General features: G+C 32.9%; 1 protein-coding gene across 1 annotated transcript; it reads right to left on the reverse strand.

Annotated features, from left to right (window-relative positions):
• Positions 1-10,778: 10,778 nt before the first annotated feature.
• Positions 10,779-13,152, reverse strand: LOC137834490 (uncharacterized). The gene is made up of 3 exons (XM_068642525.1): positions 12,887-13,152; positions 12,035-12,266; positions 10,779-11,306 (listed from the first exon to the last, which is right to left on the reverse strand). Exons 1-3 carry the CDS (start codon positions 13,115-13,117, stop codon positions 10,891-10,893), a joined length of 879 nt encoding a protein of 292 aa, XP_068498626.1. The 5' UTR covers positions 13,118-13,152; the 3' UTR covers positions 10,779-10,890.
• Between the last annotated feature and the right edge of the window lie 12,519 nt (positions 13,153-25,671).

Raw genomic sequence — 25,671 nt, forward strand, 5'->3', positions numbered from 1 at the left:
GTTTCTTCATCAATATGTTTGTACTTTAAACAAGGACTTTCGCCTTTAAGCTTGGCAAAAATATATTTCGTCGTCAGTCTTGACTTAAAGTGACGAAATTTAAGTCCGATATTGGATATAATCTTTGATCGAAGCGGTTCCACATTAGGAATTTCAAAAATTTGCCTCCAAAATAACATCACCAAATTAAAATTAATCAATGAATATTAAAAAACATTATATGATAACAATAATAATGTAAAGCTTACCCGAACATCCTCCCAAAGCATGTTCTGATCGACCTCTAACACGTCATCCCATGAATTAATCAAAATGGAGAACCTCTCACGAGAAACAACTCCAAGATAGCTATTAAACTCATCTGCATTAGAACCAAAATCCACTCTAGTGAGGACGTTAATGTCAACATGTGTCGTCTCACCAGCAACACGTTTCAATGCGAGATGCTTCAATCTAGTAGGTTTGCTGCTGCCTCGTCCAGATCGGGATCTGATTAGAGTCTGATCGTCATCCATATCTGTGTTAAAAATATTAGGTAACAAATATTAGTTAATCTTTGAATATAAAACAAATACATAAAATTCTATATGTGTATTATCAAAAATATTTCTAAATTTATTACCATAGTGAGTTGAATGTTCATATGTAAATTCCTTCATTGTGGTCTTTACGGGTTGCATGTACATCATCAATCACATCGTCATCTTTATTAATTATCATTGGTGTGAATGAATGGGTTGCATGTACATCGTCAAACGCTTTGTCCTTGGAATGATGAGAAGATACCTCATAACCTTCATTAGGGGTCCATGCTTTTCTATATCTTCAATAGTATCATCATCTCTATGTTTCAACTTATAACATGATAACCCACACCTCAGACAACTTTTCAACAATTCAAAATCTTTCCGGTATTAGGATATGCATGTATCCTTTTACACTCCATACCCATTGGACAAAGAATCTTTTTGGCCTCATAATTACGATTAGGAAGAGTATTACCCTATGGAAGTATATCCTTCAACAACTAAAACAATTATGTGAAGCTTTTATCAGTTCATCCATTTATTGCCTTCAAATTCATCAATCTTAACACCACCGACAACCATGTGAAGTTAGTTGATCCAGGATACAATGGAGTATCTGCATCGCTTGACATACTTCCATATCCATGCGCTTCTGCAAAAGACTAAGCTCACACATCACGAATCATGTCCTCCAATCGATCATCATCTACATCATCATGTAATACATTATCCATGATGGACCCCACATATTCTTCAGTTACGAAAATACGTGGTAAATTTAAAAATTTAGCATGTCATGTCCAAGTTTTATAAGATCAAAGAAACACATCACATAGCAAGTGATCCCTCATTATCTTAACATCCAGTATCCTTCCATTTAAAGAGTTAACACACGAACACCTGATCTTTGCTCCATCATGACCACTATTAATCGTGTTACGTTGTGCAAATTGTATAAATTCTTTTACTCCTCTTTCATACTCATCACTTATGCGAAGATAATTAATCCAATTTCGATCCATTATACTCTGAAATAGTCATTCAGGTGTTTTCTAATCAGTGTTTTATCTCACACATTTGCCAAGGATTAAACACCCCCGGACTTAGTACCAGCACGTATCAAGTGCCGAGGGTCGAACACCCTCAGACTTAATACAAACACGATAATTATATTCTAAACTAACAACTAACATAATATAAATACAAATTATAATAAATACTAAATAATATAAATTTAAAAAAGTAAAAATTAGGGAAATGTGAGCAGGAATAGTGTAAACGTGAAACACAAAGAGGAGAAAGAAAATAAGAAAGCATAAGTGACCCGCTTCAGAAATTAGGGTAAAAATGATTTAAGAATGCGACTATTACAAATAACCGCATGTTAATTAGCGTTTGGGTGAAACAGGTTTTGTAAGAAATGACGTTGATGTTCAAAAGATCCATTAGGTAGGTAACATGTAAACTGGAGAGACATATCTAAAAAGTTTAAGGCTTTCTAAGGGTTTGAGTGAGAGTGAGGTTTTCCGGCGAGGTAGGGGAGTGATATCAGTCAATGGCGGACACTTCCTTTTTCTTTACTAACTTCCCTGAACATTTTATGGAGAGAGACCTTTGGAAGGTTTTTCAAAGGTGGGGAAGGGTTCTGGATGTTTTTGTTTCAAGAAAACTCAATGCAAGGAAATAGAAGTTTGGGTTTGTAAGGTTTCAGGGAGTGAATGACGTCTTTTCTCTGGAAAGAAAGCTGGATGCAATCTGGATTGGCACTTGGAAGCTGCAGGTGAACCTTCCCAAATATCAGAGGAAGGATGGACCAAGGAAGCAGAGGAATGAAGGGTCAAGGCTCGGGTGGGACTCAAAGTTAAACACAACGCAGCCTAGGGAAGCGGGGAATGTGAAGGGGAAGCAGACGGAGCAGTTTTCGTTTGCTCAAGTAGTTTCAGATGGTGTAGTCAAGAACGGAACAGGGGAGAATGCAAGCAGCTCACAGGGGGACGAGACAGTTTATCAGATCACAGTGGAGATAAAACAGGATTCTTGGCTAGAAGGAAGCTACGTTGGTAGTTTTAAGGAGTTTTCATGCTTGCAATCGATTAAGGAAAGCTTTGTGATGGGAGGATTCAGTTTAGTCAAGCTGAGATATCTTGGAGGAAGATTTGCTCTGCTCTCATGTGAAGAAGAAGGAAGTCTGCGAAAGATCATAGCAGACAACAGATCTTGGTTTGATGAAATTTTCACGTCGGTTACTCCGTGGGATGGTTCTTTTGAATTAAAAGAACGTTGTGCATGGATTCGATGCAGAGGAATTCTGTTACAATTATGGTGCAATCAGAGTTTCTCCAAAGTAGGGGCCGTGGTGGGGGAGGTGGTGGAGACTGATGAAGCAACTGAGAAGAGAGAAACACTGGAGTTCGCTCGTGTTAGGGTTAAAACATTGGTAAGCAGTACTATCAATATGGAGAAGGATTTTGTTATTAATGGCTGCCAGTGTAAGGTGACCTTCGAAGAAGAGGTGAGCTTCCCGGAGATGTGGATTGGCAAATGGAACGGTGTTGGATCAGAGGTAGACACTGAAGCAAGCTCAGACGAAGGAAGCTTAGGGCTAGCCTGTGTGATTCAGTGGGGTCGGATTTTGGTGCGGCCGAAGAAGGTGGAGTGGGCGTCGTTAGAGGAGGAAGATTGGGGATTAAAGAGACGGTCTAGGGCAATTTGGATTCAGATTTTCTTGGTAAGGAGCGTGAGCTGCACGGGGTAGTTGCTCAAGCACTTTTAAGTGAGCCATTGAATGCACACGGTTCTCTTTGCTCTTCTAAGAAAGAGAAAGTGGTATCATTGATTGGGCACGGTTCTTCTAGCTCTTCTATGAAAGAGAATGTGGAATCAACTTTCAATGCTGCAGCGGCTACCAATGAGACCAAGGCAAGGAGATTTTTTGGAGAAGGCATGGATAAGTGCAGTAAGAGCCATTCAATACGGAGTGTTTCTGAAAGGATATGAGCATCGTTTTACGTAGAAGACGTGCAAGGAGAGTTGCATGTCGACTGTGGGCCCTATTCTATTGCACATGAATGCTCACCTCTTATTGGACGTTTGGAAAGAGGAGCAGTGAGTGGGAAAGAAGTGGTTTGGGCATTTAATGATCAAACTGCATTTTCGAAACCTTTGGATTCTAGAAGGGATTTAAAGAGTAAGTGCGTCCAGGATGGTGGTTATAAGAACGTGGTAGTTGGGATCGATTCGGAACATATGGGTTTTGTGAGTAGGGTAGAAGATTCTTTAGGGACAAGATCTTTAATGGATGAAATGGAACAGTTCGGGGCCAGGGTGGTGGGAGAAGGAGTTGTTGGGTGGTCGAGATTAAAAGATCATTCAAAGCCTTCAGTTTTCCACAGTTTAATTGGTAACGGACATGCAGATTTTGATAAGTTAGAAGAAGAGGAGGAAGTGAGAAGGCCTGAGATTCCAACTATGAAGGAGAGTGGGAGAAATGTTTCTCTGGGAGGGTTGTCAGCGGGGTTGGGGACGGGTGTGGAAGGTGATATGGAAGGCGGGGGCAATGTTGTCTCTTCGAAGGGTAGGTTGTCGGGTTTGGTTGGGGTAGTCGAAGGACAACATCCCATAGTGGACCAAGTGTTTTTGGTTCACCAAACCGGTAGTTCGTCGAATTCTTTACTCCCTTCTGACAGTGCAATTGAGAACTGTAACAGGATTTTCTGGGTGAAAATTGACAAGAATGTTGCTGCAAGTGTCTGGGGAGTAGGGAAAGAAATAGGATTTTCGTTTCCTGGTCGAGAAGACGTAGTTTTAAATGGTCTTTATTCGTTATCTAATCAAGGTGGAGTGACTACGAGAAAGATGTGGAAAGAAAGGAGTAAGTTTGTCAATGAAGATTCTTAGTCTGAATATCAGAGGGGTAGGCGGGGCAAATAAAAGGAATTATGTCAGGGATTTGATCAGCAGGGAGCAGATGGACATGGTGTGTTTACAGGAGACGAAGTGTTCGGATTTCAGTAGGGAAAAGGTGTGTCTGCTTTGGGGAACCAACGAATTGGATTGGGTGGAAAACAAAGTTGTTAACAGCGCAGGCGGAGTGATTACGATGTGGAGCAACAGGGCGTTTCAGTTGTCCAGTTTTGTAAATGGTAGGAATTTTTCTGTGTTAGAAGGGGTGTGGAAGAGGGGCATTGGAACTCACGTTACTATTGTGAATATCTATTGTTCAGGCTCTCTGCGGGAGAAGAAAGAGACGTGGAACGAGATTAACGATTTCAGACAGGGTCAATTATCAAAGGCTTGGTGTATCATTGGAGACTTTAACTCTGTAAGAAGACAGGAGGAAAGGAAGAGTGTGGTTTTGACTACTGATTACTCTAGAGAAATAAAGGGTTTTCAATGATTTCATTGAAAGATCAGAGTTGGTAGATATTCCGTTGGTGGGCAGGAAGTTTACTTGGTTCAAGCCCAATCGTTTGGTTAAAAGCAGGATTGATAGGGTGTTGGTCTCCAAGGAGTGGTTGGAGTATTGGCCAAACAGCCAACAATTCGTCTTACACAGATCAATATCGGACCATTGTGCAGTTATTTTGAAAGAAGTCTCAGTTGACTGGGGGTTGAAACCTTTTAGATGTTTGGATGTGTGGTTGAAAGATAGCAGGTTTAAGGAGTTCGTGTGCTCGTGTTGGTCTTATTACAAGGTGACAGGAGGGGGAATTTTTGTGTTTAAAGAAAAGCTGAAAAAGTTAAAAGCTAACTTAAAGGTGTGGAATAGGGAAGTCTTCGGAGACGTGAATCAGGCTAGTAAGGAAATCTAAAAAAGGTTAGAGGAACTGGACACTCATGATGAGGAAGATGGGTTAGTAGAGTCAGAAAGGGATGAAAGAAAGTCTCTCTTTGCTAAACTTATCGAGGCCAAGGCTGATGGAAGAGGGCCAAGCACATCTAGCCATGGGAGCCAAAGCCCAAACCATGAAGAGCGTCTAGACCAAGAAGAGCGTCTAGATGTGGAACTAGACCGTCTAGGTCCTCTCACAAGGTCAATGGCTAAGCATGTTCAAGCCCAAGTGAATGAAGCGACGGATGGAAGAGAGAAAGCTTTGTACATGTTGCATAAAGGCCCATTAGGGGTACTTAGTAATTAGAGTAGTGTAGAAAGCATATTTGAGTGAAACTTTCTAGAAGCTTTCTAGGTGTGACCGGTCATGGCACATGGCTTATGATTTGCATTTCATTTGGTTTCCATTTCATTAGCTATTAGCTTAGCTTCTACGTCCAAATAGCCTATAAATAGGGAGGCTATCTCATGTATTTTCCAAGTTTATTGTGAGTAAAGTTATGCTGCCATTTTGTGCCAAGCTTTGCTTCTCCTAGAATTCTAGGCTCTAAACTTCATCTCCTTCACCTCTCCTTGGGTTGGCCGAACCTCCCTAGCATCATACACATCATGCACCTTCAAGATCAACACCACTCTTAGGAGGATCTTGCTCACACACCTTCATAGCTTCCGCACCCCTTTTCCTTACATGATTCAAGAAGACCTTCATGAAATGCCATCAAAGGCTAAACAAGAGGCGATTTTTTTTTCAGAAAGCAAGACAGAGTTGGATAAAGCAGGGGGATCTCAATACAAAGTTTTTTCATTCAGCAGTAAAATGGAGGAGGGCAAGGAATCAGTTACATGGAGTTTTTGATAATAACAAATGGTGCAATAATAAGGAGGAGGTAAAGAATAAGGTTTGTGAGCTCTTTGAAGAAAGGTTTGCCAGGAACGATATTTGTCAGGTCAGACTAGACAAGGTTATATTCAATTCTATCTCGGAAGCCGACAATGTTTCGTTAGTCAGTGATTTTTCTGAAGAAGAGGTCAGGGCAGCGATCTGGGGGTGTGATAACTCAAAAAGTCCAGGCCCAGACGGGTTTAACTTTGGCTTTATAAATTCCTGCTGGGAAATTTTAAAGAAGGATATGATGTCAGCAGTAAAAGATTTTGCTGGTTTTGGCTGTTGGCCAAGAAGATCAAATGTGTCCTTTCTCTGCTTGATACCAAAAGTTGAAAATCCTCAACAGATGGGGGAGTTTAGACCTATTTCTCTAGTAGGTTGCTTGTACAAAATCATCTCTAAGGCGCTCTCCTTGCGTCTGAAAAAGGTGATTGGAAAAATTATTGATATAAGACAGTCGGCATTTATTGAAGGAAGAGGTCTATTTATAGCGTGCTCATTGCAAATGAGGTGCTAGAGGATTACAAGAGAAAGAGAAAGCGATGTATCTTTTTTAAAGTCGACTATGAGAAGGTTTATGATTCGGTGAACTAGGACTTTATATACTATATGCTAAGGAGGTTGGGTTTCTGCGACTGGTGAATTCGGTGGATAAAGGGATGCTTGGAGTCAGCATCGGTGTCTGTCTTGGTGAACGGGAGTCCAACTAGGGAGTTCTTTCCTAGAAAGGATCTTCGTCAGGGCGACCCGCTTGCTCCTTTTCTCTTTCTCATTGTGACGGAAGGGTTAGCTGGGGTGACAAGGGTGGCAGAAGAAAAGAAGTTGATTGACAGTTTGGAGGTTGGAAAGGATAAAGTAAAGGTAAATATGTTACAATATGCGGACGACACCTTGTTCTTCTGCGAAGCAAATACCAAAAGCGTATTCAACATAAAGGCGATCCTGCAGTGTTTCGAGCTCGCTTCTGGGTTAAGGGTTAATTTTGAGAAAAGTAGGATCGGAGGGACGAGGATGGACCAGGTCACACTTCAGCGTTTCGCAGCGATTTTTAACTGCGATACGATGGTATCTCCTTTCATATACCTGGGCATGCCAGTTGGAGGGAGTCATAAGCGCGGCGCGTTTTGGAACGGGGTGCTAGAGAAAGTGCAGGCGAGATTAAGCAAGTGGAAGGGAAGAAGTTTGTCGATGGCTGGGAGGATTTTTCTGATAAGGTCAGTGCTCTCTTCCATCCCGTTATTCTTTATGTCGTTATTCAAATTGCCTGCTGGGGTGGCACGGAAGTTGGTCAAGTTACAAAGGGATTTTCTCTGGGGATGGGGTACAGACGGAAGGAAGATTGCTTGGGTTTCATGGAACTTGGCTTGTAAGCCTCGTGAGTTTGGGCGGCTAGGAATCATAGATCCAAAGCTGTTTAACTTGGCTTTGCTGGGGAAGTGGATCTGGAGGTTGGGCTCGGTTGAGGTCGGTCTTTGGAAGGAAGTTCTATTTTCTAAGTACGGTGGGTGGAGATCTCTGGGAGTGGAGGGTAAAGATAGGAGTTGCTCTCTTTGGTGGAAAGATTTGAAGGAAGTGTGGTCGACGGAGGGGTGGGGGAGAAGTTTCGAAGACAGTTTTGAGTGGAAAGTAGGTGATGGGAAGGATATTTATTTCTGGAAGGATAGATGGTTGAAGGGCGAGGCGATGAAAAATGTATATCCAAGACTGTTCTCTATTAGCTCTAACAAAGACGCAAAACTGTTGGAGTGTGGGTCTTGGTCTAATGGAAGATGGGTTTGGAAACTATCTTGGAGAAGGTCTTTCTTTGAGTGGGAGAATCCGATGGCGGAGCAGTTGAGTCAGCTCCTGTTTGGGGTTGGGGTGGCCCCAGGAGAGGCTGATAGTTGGATTTGGAAGGTTGGGGGTCTACAATCTTTTACAGTAAGTTCAGCTTACAAACTTATCAGGAAGGACAATGAGGCGGATTCATTGCCGGTTTTTAGTAAGATATGGAGGAGCAAGGTTGTTCCTTCTGCAGCTCTTATGGCTTGGAGGGTGTTGGAAAATAAGCTTGCTACTAAGGTAAATCTTAGTAGAAGAGGGGTGCAGTTAGAAAGCTTGAGGTGCGTTCTGCGCGGGAAGGAGGAAGAGTCGTGTAGTCATTTGTTCTTCGGTTGTAGTTTCGCTTGGTGAGTTTGGTGTTTATGCTACATATGGCTTGGGGTTCTGTTCGTGGCTCATACTGAGCCGAGGTTTAACTTCGATCAGTTCAGGTTGATTCTACCTTCTGAGACGGGTCTTATTGTTTGGAACACAATATGGGTAGGGGTGGTTAGTGAAATTTGGAGTCAAAGGAATAGAATAATTTTCAAAAGAGGAGTGGCTGATGTGTTTGAAGTTTTTGCGTTGGTACAAGTAAAGGTTTGGTCTTGGGTCTCTACAAATTCCAGGTTAGTTTCTTTCTCCTTTTCTAATTAGTGTTTGGAACCAATGGAGTGCATGAGGTTAGTTTCTTGAAGTTTTTTTCTCTTTTTAGGTTAAGTAAGGGCAAGGCGTTGTTTCGTTTGTTTTGGCGGTCTGTCATTGAAATTGGTGGTGTGCAATATGTATAAGGGTTGAACCACCCCTGAAGTGGTTCAAATTTATTTATTTGTTATTGCCGATAAAAAAAAACAAATAGTCGCATTTGTAAATGAACTTAATATAAAAAATGTCACCGCGTTTTTAAAGACTGCGTTTGACCGTAGAGTCGTACTTAATAAACAGTAGTTGTTTCTACATTTTGCACTAATGACACTACAAAAACATCAGTATTATTTACGGATTTTTACCCACGGATCTAAATCTGTAGATAAATTCAACATTACATACGGATATTACTTACGGACATTACCCACATATTTAAATTCGTAGGTAAATTCAACATTACCTACCAACTATTACTCATGGATTTCTATTACCTACCAACTATTACTCATGGATTACTATTACCTACCAACTATTACTTATGGATTACTATTACCTACCAACTATTACTTATAGATTTCTATTACCTACCAACTATTACTCATAGATTTCTATTACCTACCAACTATTATCCACAAATCTCTATTACCTACCAATTATTACGTACATATCTCTATTACTTACCATCTATTATCTACGGATCTCTATTACCTCCCATCTATTATCATAATAGTTATATATATATAATATTAAAAATATTATTATAATATAAATAATTATAAAATCATAATTAATATTCATAAATAATAATAAGCATAACTAATAGGTATATATATATATATATTATTAATATTATAAAATTAATAATAATAATATAATAATGTAAATAATATTATTTGTGTTATATTAATAATATGAATATTATTATTTTTAATAATAATATTATTATTAATAATAATAGTATTAATAATATTAATAGTATTAATGATATTGATAATATGAATAAAATTAATAATATTAGTAATAATAATATAAATAATATTAATATCGTAGTATTATTTATAATATTAATAATATTAACACTACTTATAATATTTAATAATATTAATAATACTCACAATATTTAATAATATTAATAGTATTTAGTAATATTAATAGTATTTAGTAATATTAATAATATTTAATAGTATTAATAATATTTAATAATATTTATAACATTTATAATATTAATAAAATTAATAATATTAATAACATTTATAATATTAATAACATTAATAATATTAATAATATTAATAAGATTAATTTTATTAATAATATTAATAATATTAATTTTATTAATAATATTAATAATATTAATTTTTTAATAATATTAATAATATTAGTAATATTAATAATGTAATACTTTTCATTGAGAGAAAACTTTGTTCAGCGTCCAGGAATATAAAATTCAATGAAAATAGGTAAAATAAAAAATTAGATATTTATGTACTGTGGTTCTAAATTTAAATTCCTTTTTTATGAAAGCTATTTGTTATGTTTAATTATAATTATAAAGATTAAATATGTTTTAGTTCTTGTTTTAAAATTAAGGTGAACAAATATTATAAAATAGAAATGATAACATGACAATGATTTATAACTCAGATGATCTGTATTAACGTTTTAATATTATAATATAGTTTAATATTCACATAAAAAAATATTACAGTCGTCTATTCTGACAGACTCGTTTCAATTTTTTATATTTTACAAACATTTCGATTTTGTAAAATTTGAAATAAAAAAAAACAATTTTAAATTATAATACAGACGAAAAACACATTTAATTCTAATTAAAAATAAAAATTTTAAACAACTTAAAAATCTTTTAATGTAAAACAACAACTGTAAGTTTTATCAAGCATATATTCTTCAAAGACGTGTGCATAAAAGATTGTCCAAATTCTTTTGTAATTCAAATTTGATGTTAATATCGATGATTATGATTAAACTTGAGAAATAATGAGGAAGTTTTCAATATCAATGGTTTGACAGAAAAAACTTATTCTTTAGCTTCCATGATATACTTCCAAGTGTGATTTCACTGTCCTCAAATGAAACCTTGTTTGATTTCACAACAAACGTGGCCATAACCATATATGCTATGCTATGAAAATGATTCAAGTGGGGGAAAATTGTTCATCATCTCCAATAACACAAACTCAGCAAAGTACAACACAGTGATGCCCAGGAATATTTTCTACTAAATCGCAAGTGAGCATTGAAGCCTTATATTTTCGTGGTCGTGATTTGTAAACAGTGGGAAGTGGCACTGTCATGTCTCTATCTGTCATACCAAGCCACTTTGCTTGCATGTACCTTTGTTTCCTCCAAGGTCCTAAGTGCATTTTCTTTTCCTTCATATTTTTTTTTGCAGCTGAGCACATAATATTAATTATGACTCGTAACCTCTCTGCTTTTCCAACAAACACCTCTGGTAACCTAGTAATTAATCTGTTGTACTCTTCACTAGCACGTGCCATCTCAAATTCTGCTCGAAAATTCAATTCAATTACCACTTTTGTTACTTCTCTTTTTGTGTTTGAGTTGTCCATCACTTCCAGATAACTATGCTCCCCTGAAAAGATTACGATCAATAATATTAAAAACCAACTTCATTATTTGAAGTTCATTTAATATTTAACACAAACTTCTGGCTGTGTCTTTCAGACCTGTCCCACCTATGACCATGTTTTTATCTTTACAATTTAAATAATCCAAGTCACATTGGAAACATGTAATGAACACATTGTCTATCCCTGAGACCTGCCCCCACATATAAGTTAGCAATAGAAATTACTCATAGATTCACTTTCTCTGAAATGAATTTACTATTATCATGCTCATGGAATGATTTTTTTTTTTGGGTAAAATACAACATTGTTTTGGTTGATTTTTTAAATTTTAAAATTTCCTCCTTAATTAATCTCTTTGGTTTGTTTCTGGTATAAAAAATAAGCCCCACTTGAAAATTTTCCATAAAATATGCAGAGCCTCAGTTCTCACAATAAGTTTGTTTCAAACATTACAAATTATTTCTAGACATAATTAATATTATTAAAAGTATTATTTCGTTTTCATAACCAAATTTGCTTGATTAATTAACACTATAAGAGAGCCTTTGTCACAGTACAGTGACAGCCAAAATCATCTAACACAGTTAGTGGAAAAGTAGAAAGAACAATTAGCTATAAAAATACTTTATAAGTGAAAGTAGTGAAACATTTTATAGTTAAAAGACAAAAGAGGCAAAATTTAAGATGAAAAAGTGTAGTTTAACCAAAGATTTTTCATGATAGTGTATACCTGATATTTGGATTTCCGAGGAAGTCCTCCATTTAGATGTGCAAATAGCAGAATTGTAACCAAGGTTCAACAAACGATCACATATTTCCCTCCTCAAACAATTCAGACAGCTCTTAACATTCAATTCTCTCCGGCAAAGGCACTGCATATCCCACATATTTAACTCTTTCAGAGCTTCCCTTGTAGCTTGCCCAACTCTTGTCTCAATTGAGCTACTTCTGTATAAACTTGCCTATAAAAATGGAAAAAAATAATGTCATAAACTTCATAATTGCTTCTCCAAGTGTGTATATATATATACATAAAATTTTGGGTGATATATGAGGTTCGAACAATCTCTCTAAAATAGTGTATCCAACACACGTATAATTACTGTGAATTTATATAATTTATAATTATATGATATATAAATTCATATATTATATTTTGATATTATATACGTGTTACTTCTGTTCTGCAGTACTTAGATACCAACACAGTAAGTTTTTAAATTTATAGAAATGGACGTACTTATACACTGGTGATCCAATATAATAATCGCTAAAATGGTCTCATACTATTTTAGAATTTTTAGTCTGGATCTAGCTAACAAGGTACAAAATCAGTAAGATGAAATATTTTCTTCACATTTATGCAAACTCTTTGGACATAATTAATCAGGATTCAGAATCAATGATTAATTTTGATGGATAAATCCTCATGAGTTGATGGTTGCGCAATATAGTAAGAAAAATGGAAAAGATAAATAGAAAATATGTGATGGAAACCAAGTAAACCATATGACAGAGATAGCATAAATTATGGGAAAAGAAATCCTTTGAGTGATTGGAGTTGCTGTGAATGAAATTATACCTGGAGAAGGTGGTATTGTTCTTCCCAGAAAGCTTTGTGATTGTTTTCCATAGAACAAAGATTGCCATCGTCCTCATCAAGAAGGTCGCCGTAGATGGATGAATTCTCCGACGGGTCCCGGAGATCCTCCCAAAAGCCAAAAACGGTGTCGGAAAGACTCACGAATAGTCCACCGGAGTTGGGAACAGAAACGGGAAACATGCGGAATTCAGTGTCGATGGCTGTGCACATTGGTAGGGGCTTGTGTGTGAGAGAGAGGGAAACTGGTACTTCAATTTATACAAGATAGCCAAGTGCCATTGGGACCCACTTAAAAATTTCTCTGAGACATGGTAGCTATCTATGGATTGAATAGCCATAAACCCTAAATAATCCCCTATATCTTTGTGAGAAATTTGTTCCAAAATAGTAAAATATAACCTTTTTAATTGTACTTATCTAACTGTTTATTACACTAGTTAAGAATTTGATTTTCATGAAATTGAATTTTGAATATGATTGAATGTAATTTTGCTAAAAAAGTAATTAGAATTAATTTTTTGAACTGTTCTTTTTATTTAAAAATAAAGAGAAGATAATTTAAATTTTCAAAATAAAATATATTATTTTGATGGTAAATAGTTTTTAAAACAAATATTTTGTATAAAATTGAAGAAAATATTTTCTTTTTAAAAATACAAATTTAAAAAGGTAATTATACTGAGGAATAATATTTAAAAAATAATAATTTAGAAAACCAGTTATTAAAAAATATTATAATTTTAAAAAATAATTATTTAGAAAAATAATTGTTTCATGAACTAATTAATTGGAAAATTAAAAATATGAAAAGTTAATTTATTAGAAAAATAAATATTTAGAGAAGTGATTATTTAGTTTTGTATTGAATTAAAAAAATGTAATGTTAATAGCTATTTATTTATAAATAAAATATAAATTAAGTAAATGTAAATGTCAAATTGTAAAATAAAATCCTATATTAAAAAAATATTCTAAGTCAGTTTTTAATTTTTTATTTGTTCAGTTTTAAAATTTATTTTTAGTTATACACATAAATAATTATTAAAATAATTATGATAACAACAATAGAGGATAAAAAAAGAAATAGTGTTATTTATAAAAAAATTATTTGGATAAATTATTATTTTTCTTTAAATAATTATTTATAATTATTTTAATTATTATTAAGAAATCAATAATTTAAATTATATAAACTCTTCCCACTATTTTTTAAAATTCTTTTTTTCTATGAAATTTTTCAAACCAAAATTACAAAAAAAAAATCAAAATTTACAAATGTTAATTTGCTAAAAATAATTCTTATTTACATATTTTTATAAATAATTATTGCTCAAAATATATGTGCATAGTCTTCTAGAATTACTTAGTTGAGGGTTAAGATTATATAAATTTTGATCCATTTCTAAGATTGTAGTGTTAGTTTGTAATTTTTACATTTTGTAATTTTTTTATTATGTCAATTCGTATTTAAACTTCATTTTTTAAGATGAAACTAATTTCATTGTGCACCTAAGTTCAAGCTTGAAATTTCCACATTCAAAAATTATTATTTTAACTATTTTATGTCACTTATTGAATCAACATACAAATATAGATATAGAAAATGTAAAATATACATATATATATATATATGTCTTTAAATAATAATGTAGTTTTAATTGAAATTTCCACATCCAAAAATTATTATTTTAACTATTTTATGTCACGTATTGAATCAACATACAAATATAGATATAGAAAATGTAAAATATAATATATATATATATATATATCTTTAAATAATAATGTAGTTTTATCATTCTATCTCAGTTATGATTTGTTTTTTACATTATATATGTTACTTTTAAGTCGATTATGATTATAACTAAATTAGAATGATATATTTTTAATATATTTATTTTTTTAACTAACAAAAAATATAAGTTACCAAACTAGCAAAGAAAATATTATATATTTAGTTATTTTAAAACAATTAAGTACTAAAATGTGTATTTTGACTTAAAGTATCTAATACTACTATGGAAAAAGTAGGATAAACACCAAAATAGGGGTTGAATTGTGTTTGACAAAATTTCTAAAAATCATTTGATGATGAGTTTCAGACTTTGGTTTAATAGAACAAGCGAATTGTCAACGAATTTTTGAATAAAAATTATGTCTAATGAAATACAGACGTAATCTTTCATTTAACAAATTCAGTTGTTTAAAAAGATTAATGTTTATAGTAACTCTCTCTATATATATTAGTATAAATGCAAAGTAAAAGAGATAAAGAGAAAGAGAATAGGCACGATTGTTGTATATTGGTTCTTTTGATAAAGTAGACTACATCGAGTTCTCAATCAACAAATTAAGTTCTACTAAGTAGACTAATACTGCAAAGTACAAACAAGTATTTTTTTTATATCGTAGTCACTCCAGGTTACCTCCCTTGAGTATTCTTTGGGAACATAGTCACTCTTGACTAACCCCTTAAGTATTTTTTGGGCTTGTAGCTACTCCTGACTATAGCCCATTTAATATATAGTTTGGATTGTTGTCATTCTTGACTAAAACAAGTATTCTTTGGAACATAGTCACTCTTGGCTAAAATCAAGTATTCTTAGGACCTAGTCACTCTTAGCTAAAATTGAGTATTATTTAAACAACAACTACTTTGGCTAATTACCGAGTATTTTGCCAAACAGTCACTCCTAGATAAGATAAGTAAATTATCGATTCAGTGATCCACATATCACAATGTTGCTCACTAGAGAGTGATAGCGTCTTTCGACGTATACAAGGTTTATGCTATCGATTTTAGGTTACTAAGTGAAGACAAATAATGTTCTCTATGAAGCTTCTAAAGGCGTAGAAATTTTAGTTGTGTTTTAGCACTTTGCAATGTCTTTCCTTCTTCTTCATGATGAATAACTTTAAATAAGTATTGAAGAATGTAGTTTTCGTAAATTGATTTATGGTTATTAAGTAGTTTTAGTTAACTTGAATGTCTTTCTTAGGTCTGATGAACTTATTTGTGAATGATGCATTACATGCACTCCATACAACATTTATTGTTATTTTCTTCTTTATGTGACATCTTCATATGTGGATATACTCATTTCTTATTGGGGCAGTATGCCTTTACTTCAATTTGTTTAAAGTGTAGAGTTGTATGAAGCATATAGTCTTTATAGACTTGACAATGCTCATGTCAAGCAGTTGTTGAAAAAAACAAATTTACCTCTTATTCCAAGAAATCATTTATGTGACTTGTGCTTGAACAAATAATCATTTCCGAAAGCAATGAATATTCCCTACAACATGGAATAAGCATATAGATGTTTGTATTATACGGGTTAACTTGAATATATGTGCATACTATATGAGCATATCCATGCTTTATTAGACGTAAAGTAATATAACACAATGTTGTATCATCTGACAGATAAAACACTTATGTATTACATTATTTGTTATTGAATTGAAACTTATCATCTTACATACAAAGCATGCCCATATTTTACATTTAGTTGTTTTCAACACTTAATAAAAATCATAGGTGTTTAAATTTTCCCTAACTTATTAAATATTGGTAAAATAAATGTTGTTCATGTTGCAAGGTGCATTAATAATTGTCCTATGACAAAGGTCAAATGAGTTAATTCACAACTAAATTGTAATGTTCAGGTTGCCACACATTTAAGTAGAGAGAGTTGTGTTTTGACTATCACATACAATTTTTGACCTAGTGGTAAGCGATCAATCCAATAATTGGTATCAGAATCAAGGTCACGAGTTTGATTCCTAGTATGGCAGTTGTTGAAGGGGAGAACTCAATCTAACAATTCATCATCATCATCAATAGCCACATTCAAATGAATTACCTTATTTATTAAATAAAGATTAGAAGAAAATAAGATAAATTTATTACAAAATTATAAATCACCTAATTAGTGTATGCATTAAAATTAATCACCCTTATAATAAGTTTTTCATGTCATTATTGGTTTTATAGTATAAAAAACATAATCACGCAACAATGTAGTTCCGTATGTATAAAAACAATTAACCATCAAGAAATTTGCATGCAATGAGAAAAATCAATAGTGATAAAAGTAACATTATTACATAATAAAAAAAAAGTATTGACATATAACACATTTATGTATGAAGCTAAATATATGTGTCTTTGTTTAGTCACTCTTCTATGTTTATAAATCAACTAATTAGTGTATGCATTAAAATTAATTGACTTTGTAATAATTTTTTCATTTCATTATTGGGTTTGCGATTTAAAGAACATAATGAGACAACATTGTTTTTGTGTATAAAGACAATTAAGTACCAATGGGACCTGCATGCAATGAGAAAAATCAATTAATGATAAAGGTAACATTACTAAAAATAAAATATTATTGACAACTAAGACTTTAAAAAATATATGTCTTCTTGAGTCACCAATATATGTTTGCAAGTATTATTGAGTCTCTACTTTGGTGTTTCTAGATTTCTGAATGGATCCAGACTTACCAGATTTAAATACATCACTTTTTATTATTATATATTCAGATGTCCACACGTAGCTAAACTAATAAAATAAATATGTTAAATATAATTATTTAAATATTATGAAACATAATTAATTAAAAACATGACTTATATTACTCATAATTATATCACATAAATATTTAACATAAAATTTCTCCTAAAACTCTAATGCATTTAGTAGGAAATATATCTTAAGAAATAAAAAAAGTTTAATACAACATTAATAAAATTAATTTAATAAATCAAATAAACATTATTTAATAGTTTGGTATGTCCTAAACTATCACCAAATGCTTGGTCGTGCAAGAAATATATTCAATATTTTTAATGTAATATTACTAGAGATAATTTAATAAAAGAAATAAGCATAATTTAATGATTAGGTATACGCTAAAACTACCTTAATCAACTGTCTTGGCCATTCAAGAAATATATTAAATGTTTTTCTTACTAATTGAACATCTATATTGGGAAAAGTTGTTTGAGCATCAACATCTTAAACTTCAACAACCACTATTCGCGTTTAATATGACTCTAATGGGACATAATGGGTGGCTAACTCTCCATCAACTTCAAATACAATTTCCACTAGACAATATGGATCATCTTTAACATATAAACTCACATCCCTTCAACACATTGTGGGTGAGTATGGTTCTCTAAGAAATCCAAAGCAACACCATTCCCGTAAGTAACTTTAGATATCACATCAGGTGTTACTGCTTGAGTCTAGGATCAAACTAAAAATTCAAAATTTTCATCATACTCTTACTTTATTATTGTTGGATTTATTAAGAAGTGATTTTAAGTCTAATTCATCCTCACAAAATTTGTTTGTAAGGTGAATATTGCCCCACTTATATACTATACATTGATTTTATCTTTAGTCCATGTGGGACACTTACGCGTCTAGGACATGCATATTTTGATTACATAAAGAAATTATTTACAAATGTATTTGATCAATTAGACACTTCAACTTTGTATTGTGATGTGTGTGTATGCTTACAAGGAGTCACAACTTATTTTCCTTTAATTTCAAATAAAAGTTCTTTTCCTTTTATGATCATTCACTTTGATGTATGGGATCCATCTAAGATTTCAACATTGAGTAGTTCAATGTGATTTATAACGTTTATTAATGACTTTGCTCGAATCACTTAGTTATGTTTAATGCAGTTTGAAAGTGAAGCTAAAGGACTATTCCAAACATTTTGCAAAATGATTGAGACTTAGTATAAAGCACAAATTTAGGTATTCCACAATGATAATGGAGGATATGTAATCAAAACTTCAACATTCTTTAGTAGCCAAATAAATTGTTCATCAGAGATCTTATCCAAATAGTCCATAATAGAATGGGGCGGCAGAACGAAAGAACTGTCTTCTATTAGAGGTGGTCCGAGCGACACTGATTGGAGCTCATATGTCAGCAATATATCAGGGAGAAGCTCTCACATATGCAATATACACTATCAATTGAACAACGTTTAGATCTCTTGAGTATAAAGCGTTTCTTCAATCACTTACAAATGTAGTAGTAAGTCCTAGAATTATTGAATTAACACGGACTTGTTGGTTGTGTAGCTTATGTTCACTTACAAAAGCATCAAATTAGTAAGTTGTCTCCTAGATTTCAAAGGTATGTTCCTTGGCTATGCCAATTACCAAAAAGGACACTAGTGTTATAGTCCACAAAACAACCAAATAGGTACTACGATGTAGTTTTCATGAGACATTGATATATTTTTCCCCTGAGTCAGAAATTTAGGGGGAGAATTATGATGAAGCTCACACTTTTTTTCAACAAGAAGCTGATACTAAGTTTATATTGGAGAAAGGAAGTAACAAATTTATATTAGGAGATGATGAAAGTGTGAAACAATATGCTGATCAACAACCACATAATGAGGAAGAATTTGAGGATGTTCAGATAGAAGGTTTGCTCATTGATGTTGATGATATACGCACCAATCGTCCTCTGATACAAACCAAGTCAATAAAGAAATGACCAAAGATCCACATTACCATTCACACTATGAGAAGTCATCTCATCAATCAAGTGAGGACCTCACCAAGGATCTAGCAGACCTCACTAGAGGGAGAAATGGACACAAACTAGAGCATCAAATGTTCTTCCTTCTGTTTTTTTTTAAGAATAAAACAAGTTGTAAATAATTTGAGCTCTCTTTAGGGGTCCAAATAGTAATATAGGATAGATTATGTGCCTTTAGCATAAATAGGAGTGCTCATAGCGAAATGGGCTTTATCCAAGCCCACTTTTTCAAGACAAGGCACCTAAAATTAGGGTTTTTGACCTAGTTTCTAGAAGGAGAGCCTAAAGGTGCGGTTTTGACCTTAGTCAACCCTCCTAGGCTGCCCTCCCTTATTTCCCATCCTACCCTTGCCCTTCTTGGCCACCAAGGCACCCATTCGCCTTACTTCATGTATTACATGTTAACTTTGAATAGAATAGTTACTCTACACAAATTGTGTGAGAAGTTTGTGAGGTTTGAATCCTCTTGGTTAGGTCTTATCTTGAGTGGTGTGAGACTCTCAAGTGGCAACCCTTCACTCATCTTGATGGCTACCACACTCCAAGTGGCGTGAATCCCTCTCACAACCACTGCATAAACTACTCTTCTTCCACTTTTTTCAATTCATTTCCATTTCATATATGTCTTTGTTTTTCTTTAGCTAAATGCTTATAGTTCATCATTTGGTTCAGTCATTACCACCATTGATGTTTACCTTATTGCTATTTCCATTCTACATTGCATTCCATCTATCACTTTGTATTGATTTTCATCTTGCCTTTGTGAAGTGAACATTCACACTTACTTAACCATTTGGTTAAGTTCGTGTCCAGTGGGAATCTTCCTTAGGTTTTCACCATAAATTACTAAAATCCCAACTCTAAGTAAAAGTGTCACCATAAAATGGAACCATCTAAAAATCAACTCACATCATCCTCTCAAGAACCTAATACAAAAAAAAAGAATTATGCTAGATCGCGTCACTAGAGGTATCCCTAAGCCTACTTATGATCCTAACTTCACCAGTAAAACCAAATACCCTATGAGTAATTACATGTATAACTAAAAAATTTATAACTCAAATATCACATTTATAATTCAGTCATCTATTGTATCTATTCCTAATAGTGTGCAAGAATATTTAAATGACTCCATGTAGAAGGATGCCATGAATGAGGAGATGTGATCCTTGCAAAAAGAATGAACCGTAGGAAATTGTCGATGTCTAGTTCAGAAGAAACCAGTAACATGTCGGGTGTATACTGTGAAATTTAATGTAGATGGTACAATTAAGAGATTCAAAGCTAGATTAGTGACGAAGGGATATACACAAGCATATAGAATAGATTACACTAAAATATTTGCTCCCGTAGCCAAAATTAGCACAATTCCAGTATTGTTATCTCTATATGTAAATCTTGATTGGTCCTTGCAGCAATTTGCATGAAAAATGACTTCTTACAAGTAAAATTGTCTGGAAAAGTTTATATGGAGCTACCATAAGGATGTAGACACTCCAATACACCCTGTTTACACTAAGGCATATACATAACAAGTGTGAAACTAAATATTTGTGGATGGTCTGATACCAGTCCCATAACAAGTGACACGGTAGGCTTAAAAAATCTTGTTATGATAGACTCTAAATGACTATAATACCAAATTGAAAAAAAATTTGAAAAAGAATTCACTCTATAATTTCATATTTATTTCATTTGTATAAAGATACATTGTTCTTATAGTAATTTATACATATAAATCAGGAGCTAAATAAGGAACTTTATAAACCAAGACTAAATTAAAGAAGGTTTGATTATACAAACCTATAATTTAGCCAATCAAATATCTTCATCCTTTTGTTGCCAACACTTGACAAAATCTCCTTGAATCTTTTGTCAAATCTAGGTAATACAACCTTACTCGCCTAATATCATAACCAATCATCTTCCTCGTTTGAATGTCCTTAAAAGTACAAGATTCATGCCCAAAAATTACTACACACAATAAAGATTTGGTTATTTGACAGAATGATAATATGTTATATTTTAGAGAAGGAACAACAAGAACAATATCAAGGTTCAAATGGTTTCAAATAGAGACAATTCTTTCTCCAATGATAGTGGATTTACTGCCATTAGCTGTGGAAATAATGTCTTGTGATAGAGCTTTAAGATTTTTAATCATCAAAAGTCACATGATCAAAACAAGCAGAGTCAATTATCCATGTATTATTCAAAACAATAAATGCGCATATTGGAATCATCACAACCTACTATTGTAGCAAGCAACATAGTTGTGGAATCATAAATCATATCTTTTGTTTTCAACGTTGTTCACCAAATTGTGTGTCTCCTATTAATGCATAACATTTTTCTAAATCAGGTGTCATTTCCTTACACAAGACTTCTCCACAAACTTAATCAAAATCATCATATTGTCCATTAAGGAAAATATGCACTCTCAATCTTTGAATTGAATTCTAATTTGACTTCGCATCATCAGGATCCTTCATCACTACTTTGTCACGATGATCCAATTTTCTAAAAATTTCAATCAACTTTTTATAATATTCAATTAAGTTTCTTTTATTTTGTAGTGAATGCCCTTAGAGTCTGACCAAACACCTATAGTTCATCACTTCCATCATAAAAAACCTTTGACAAAGAATTTTGAATATCAAAGGTAATGGGTAAGCAAATATACCTTTTCGTGATTTATGACTTCATGAACATCAACAATTATCTTTTAACTTTTTGGTTTTCACCATACCATTTTTCATATCCCTTCTTCTATTGAAGGTTTCACCTTTCCACATCCAATTTTTCCCTCTCTACACGTTCAAATTTAACTACCACTGAAATTGGTTTCTCTATCATCTCTTCAACTAAGTTCTCCAAGAATTCAAAGAAAGAGAGTACGATCTAGTATCATATTAAGAAGTGAGGTTAAGTTTAACTCATCCTCACAAGATAACTTGTAAGGTGAGAATTTACATACTTTAAATTGACCTTATCTATAGTTGAAGTGGATATCCAACAAGATATAATCCAATCTTTGTTCAAACTACATATTTATCCTTTTTACATGTCGTATATTTGTATTACTTAACTAACATAGAATATCAACTTAGTCAATAAAAAAAAGAATATCAACTTAAATTACAAAAAGTACTACTACACATCTATTACGTTGAATTTTTAGACCTCTAACAAATAATGATATAAAAATTCTATTTTAGATTAGTGATCTTCCTTCTTATATCCTTTATTATAAGATCATTAATAATAGGGTTAAATATGTTTTTTCGTTCCTTTATTATAACATGAAATTGATTTTCGTCCCTGGTCCAAACATTAGACCATCTAGGTACTTGTAGTATGAAAATGATTGGAATGAGCCTTTTTGTATGTGAAATGATTTTTATTTTTTGTTAGACTTTTACTACGGTTACATTAAGGAAAAGAGAGAATTCACTAAGAAACTAGGGCATAAAACTTTTCATCTTCATTTTTGTTTCAGAATAACGTAAATAAACATCAAGTGGGCCAAATGGGCCTTACAAAGTATTTCTTTCTTAGATTATCCAGTGTCCCTTTTGTTTTATTACAATGAACCCTCATTCTCACTTCTTTCCTAACTTATAAAATTATCTGTCCATTTAGGTTGTTTAATTTCTCTCTTAGGCTTACTTGCGTTAATGGGCCGATGTGTATCGGTTTTTTCAAAGATTGTTAGTTTGTTTTCAAAATTCATTGTTGTTTTGATTGTGTGTCCCACTATAACTACTTTCAATGGGTTGATAAAGTAGAACCTAAATTCAACCAATTCCACATACAGAAGAACTTATTCCAATAATTTCCATACTACAAGCACATAGATGGTCTAAAGTTTGGACCAGGGACAAAAATCAATCACGTGTTATAGTACAGGGACGAAAAACATATTTAACCTTTAATAATATGCTAAAGGAAAATGTGTAAAATCAAATAGTACAATAATACATAAAAAAATGAAAATAAAAAGGATCTTACAATTTATAATCCTTACATACTACACATTATGTTATAATAAAAATAGACACTTATCTTTATCCATGATAGTACATATGAGTAGTTTCTTCAATCATCTTTTCTTAATTTATCTCTTGCAATTCTTTTCATGTCATACTCTTTCTTGATGATCAATAGTGAGACAACCTTATTTGTAGAAACAGAATCATATTTCTTTTTATTTTTCTCAATCTCATCAGGTATCATAAGATATATATATATATATATATATATATATATATATATATATATATATAACATCTTGTATTAATCAATGAGTCCTTTTATATTATTAAATCTATTTCACAATCACTAGTGCAAAAAAAGTCCATTTACGACAGTTAATATACATCAGTTTTACTACCAAACATTGTCCATCAAAATGCGATGACATTTTTTAAATTAAAATGGGTAAATAGACAGCAGTTCCTCATACAATTGTTGTATATTCCAATATGCTTGTGAACAGATGGCGATTGTGGGGTAGAATCGTCGTCTATGAGTGTCAGTTATATAGCGATTTTAGTAAAATTGTTGTATATTCCAATACGCTTAGGTATAAGCAGCGATTTTAGCTAAGAACCGTTGTTTATACCTCCATTTTCTATCCTAATTTGAAGCACACCACTTATGCTTTTGTTCTTGAGCATTTTCATTTTGCCTTCTTCGCAACTTCAACGTTTCTGTGTTCTTCCTCTCTGCATTCTTCCTTTGTCAGTTCTTCCTTCACACCATTGCTTTTTCTCACAATGCTCATTGCTCATTACATTTGGTTCATTGCTCAAGGTTCTCACTGCCTTCATTTTGATTTCGTTCTCTCACTGCTTCTGTCACTACTGCCACCACCACGCCCGTCTCTTCATTATTTTGTTGATGTCGTCGCCCTTCACCACTGTTGCTACAGGTTAAAGATTTTTTAAAATTTTTTATTTGTTTTTTATTAATTTTTTATTTTAGTTTTTATTATAATTTATATATTTTAGTATTTAAGTTAATTTGTATTTATTATTAATTTATATTATGTTAATTGTTAGGTTAGAATAGAATTATTAATTTAATTAGATTTTGTAGTTAGATTATAAATAATTTATTGATTTTTAATTAATATTCTTTATTCAATTGTATGTATGATTAAATTTGTTAGTTTTATATTGCAAGTATATTTATAATTCTTTTATATGTGTTGGTATTCAGTCTAGGGGTGTTCGACCTTTGATAATTATTTTCCATATGAGTGACCCTTAGTTTCCTTTTGTGTCACCTAAATACCAATGCAAAATACTATCGAAATTTCGTTAAATATAAAGAATGTTGACTAGTTATGTACTATTAAATTATAATAAAAGTGAATCTTCTCGAATGGGATGAGTTTGTACCTATAATAGAAATGTGAGATTTCACACACATTAGTGAACACCTCACTGACCATTATAGAACGTAATGGATTGAGATTGAATTAACTCAGTTTGCATAAATGATGAATATGAAAGAAGAGTAGAAGAATGTATACAATTTGAGTAACGTACACTAACAATAGTGGTCATGATGGACTAAAGTTTATGTGTTCGTGTGTTAATTGTTTGAATGGGAGGAGATTAGACGTTAACAAAATCAGAGAGCATCTTCTATGTGATGGGTTTCTACGATCTTATACAACTTGGACATGGCATATTGAATTATTAAATTTACCAAGTGTTTTCGTATCCAAATAATATGTCCAGTCCACCATGGATGATGCAGTACATGATGAAGTACATGATGATCGATTGGAGGACATGATTCGTAGTGTTGGAATTGGGTCTTTTGTAGAAGCGCATGGATATAACTTCACACGGTTGTTGGCGGTTTTATACAATAACCATCATCTATACCCTTCCCTGAGACTGTGTATAATCATATTTGATTTTCGTTATACATTGCGGTTATGAAAAGAACCATCGTCTAAATGTGACTTATAAACAACAGTTTTAAAACCGTTATTTATACTCTAAAGGTATAAACTACCTATTGTTAAAATGCAGTTATAAAACTATTATCTAAAGATTTTTTTACACTAATAAATAAATCATATTATAAAATTAATTTATATAATTTTCTAACAATTTCAAAGTAAGATATATACTATAGATCACAATGATAAGTTTAATAA

The sequence above is a fragment of the Phaseolus vulgaris genome, chromosome 5 (genome assembly GCF_000499845.2).
Source record: "Phaseolus vulgaris cultivar G19833 chromosome 5, P. vulgaris v2.0, whole genome shotgun sequence".
In the NCBI taxonomy this organism is placed as follows: Eukaryota; Viridiplantae; Streptophyta; class Magnoliopsida; order Fabales; family Fabaceae; genus Phaseolus; species Phaseolus vulgaris.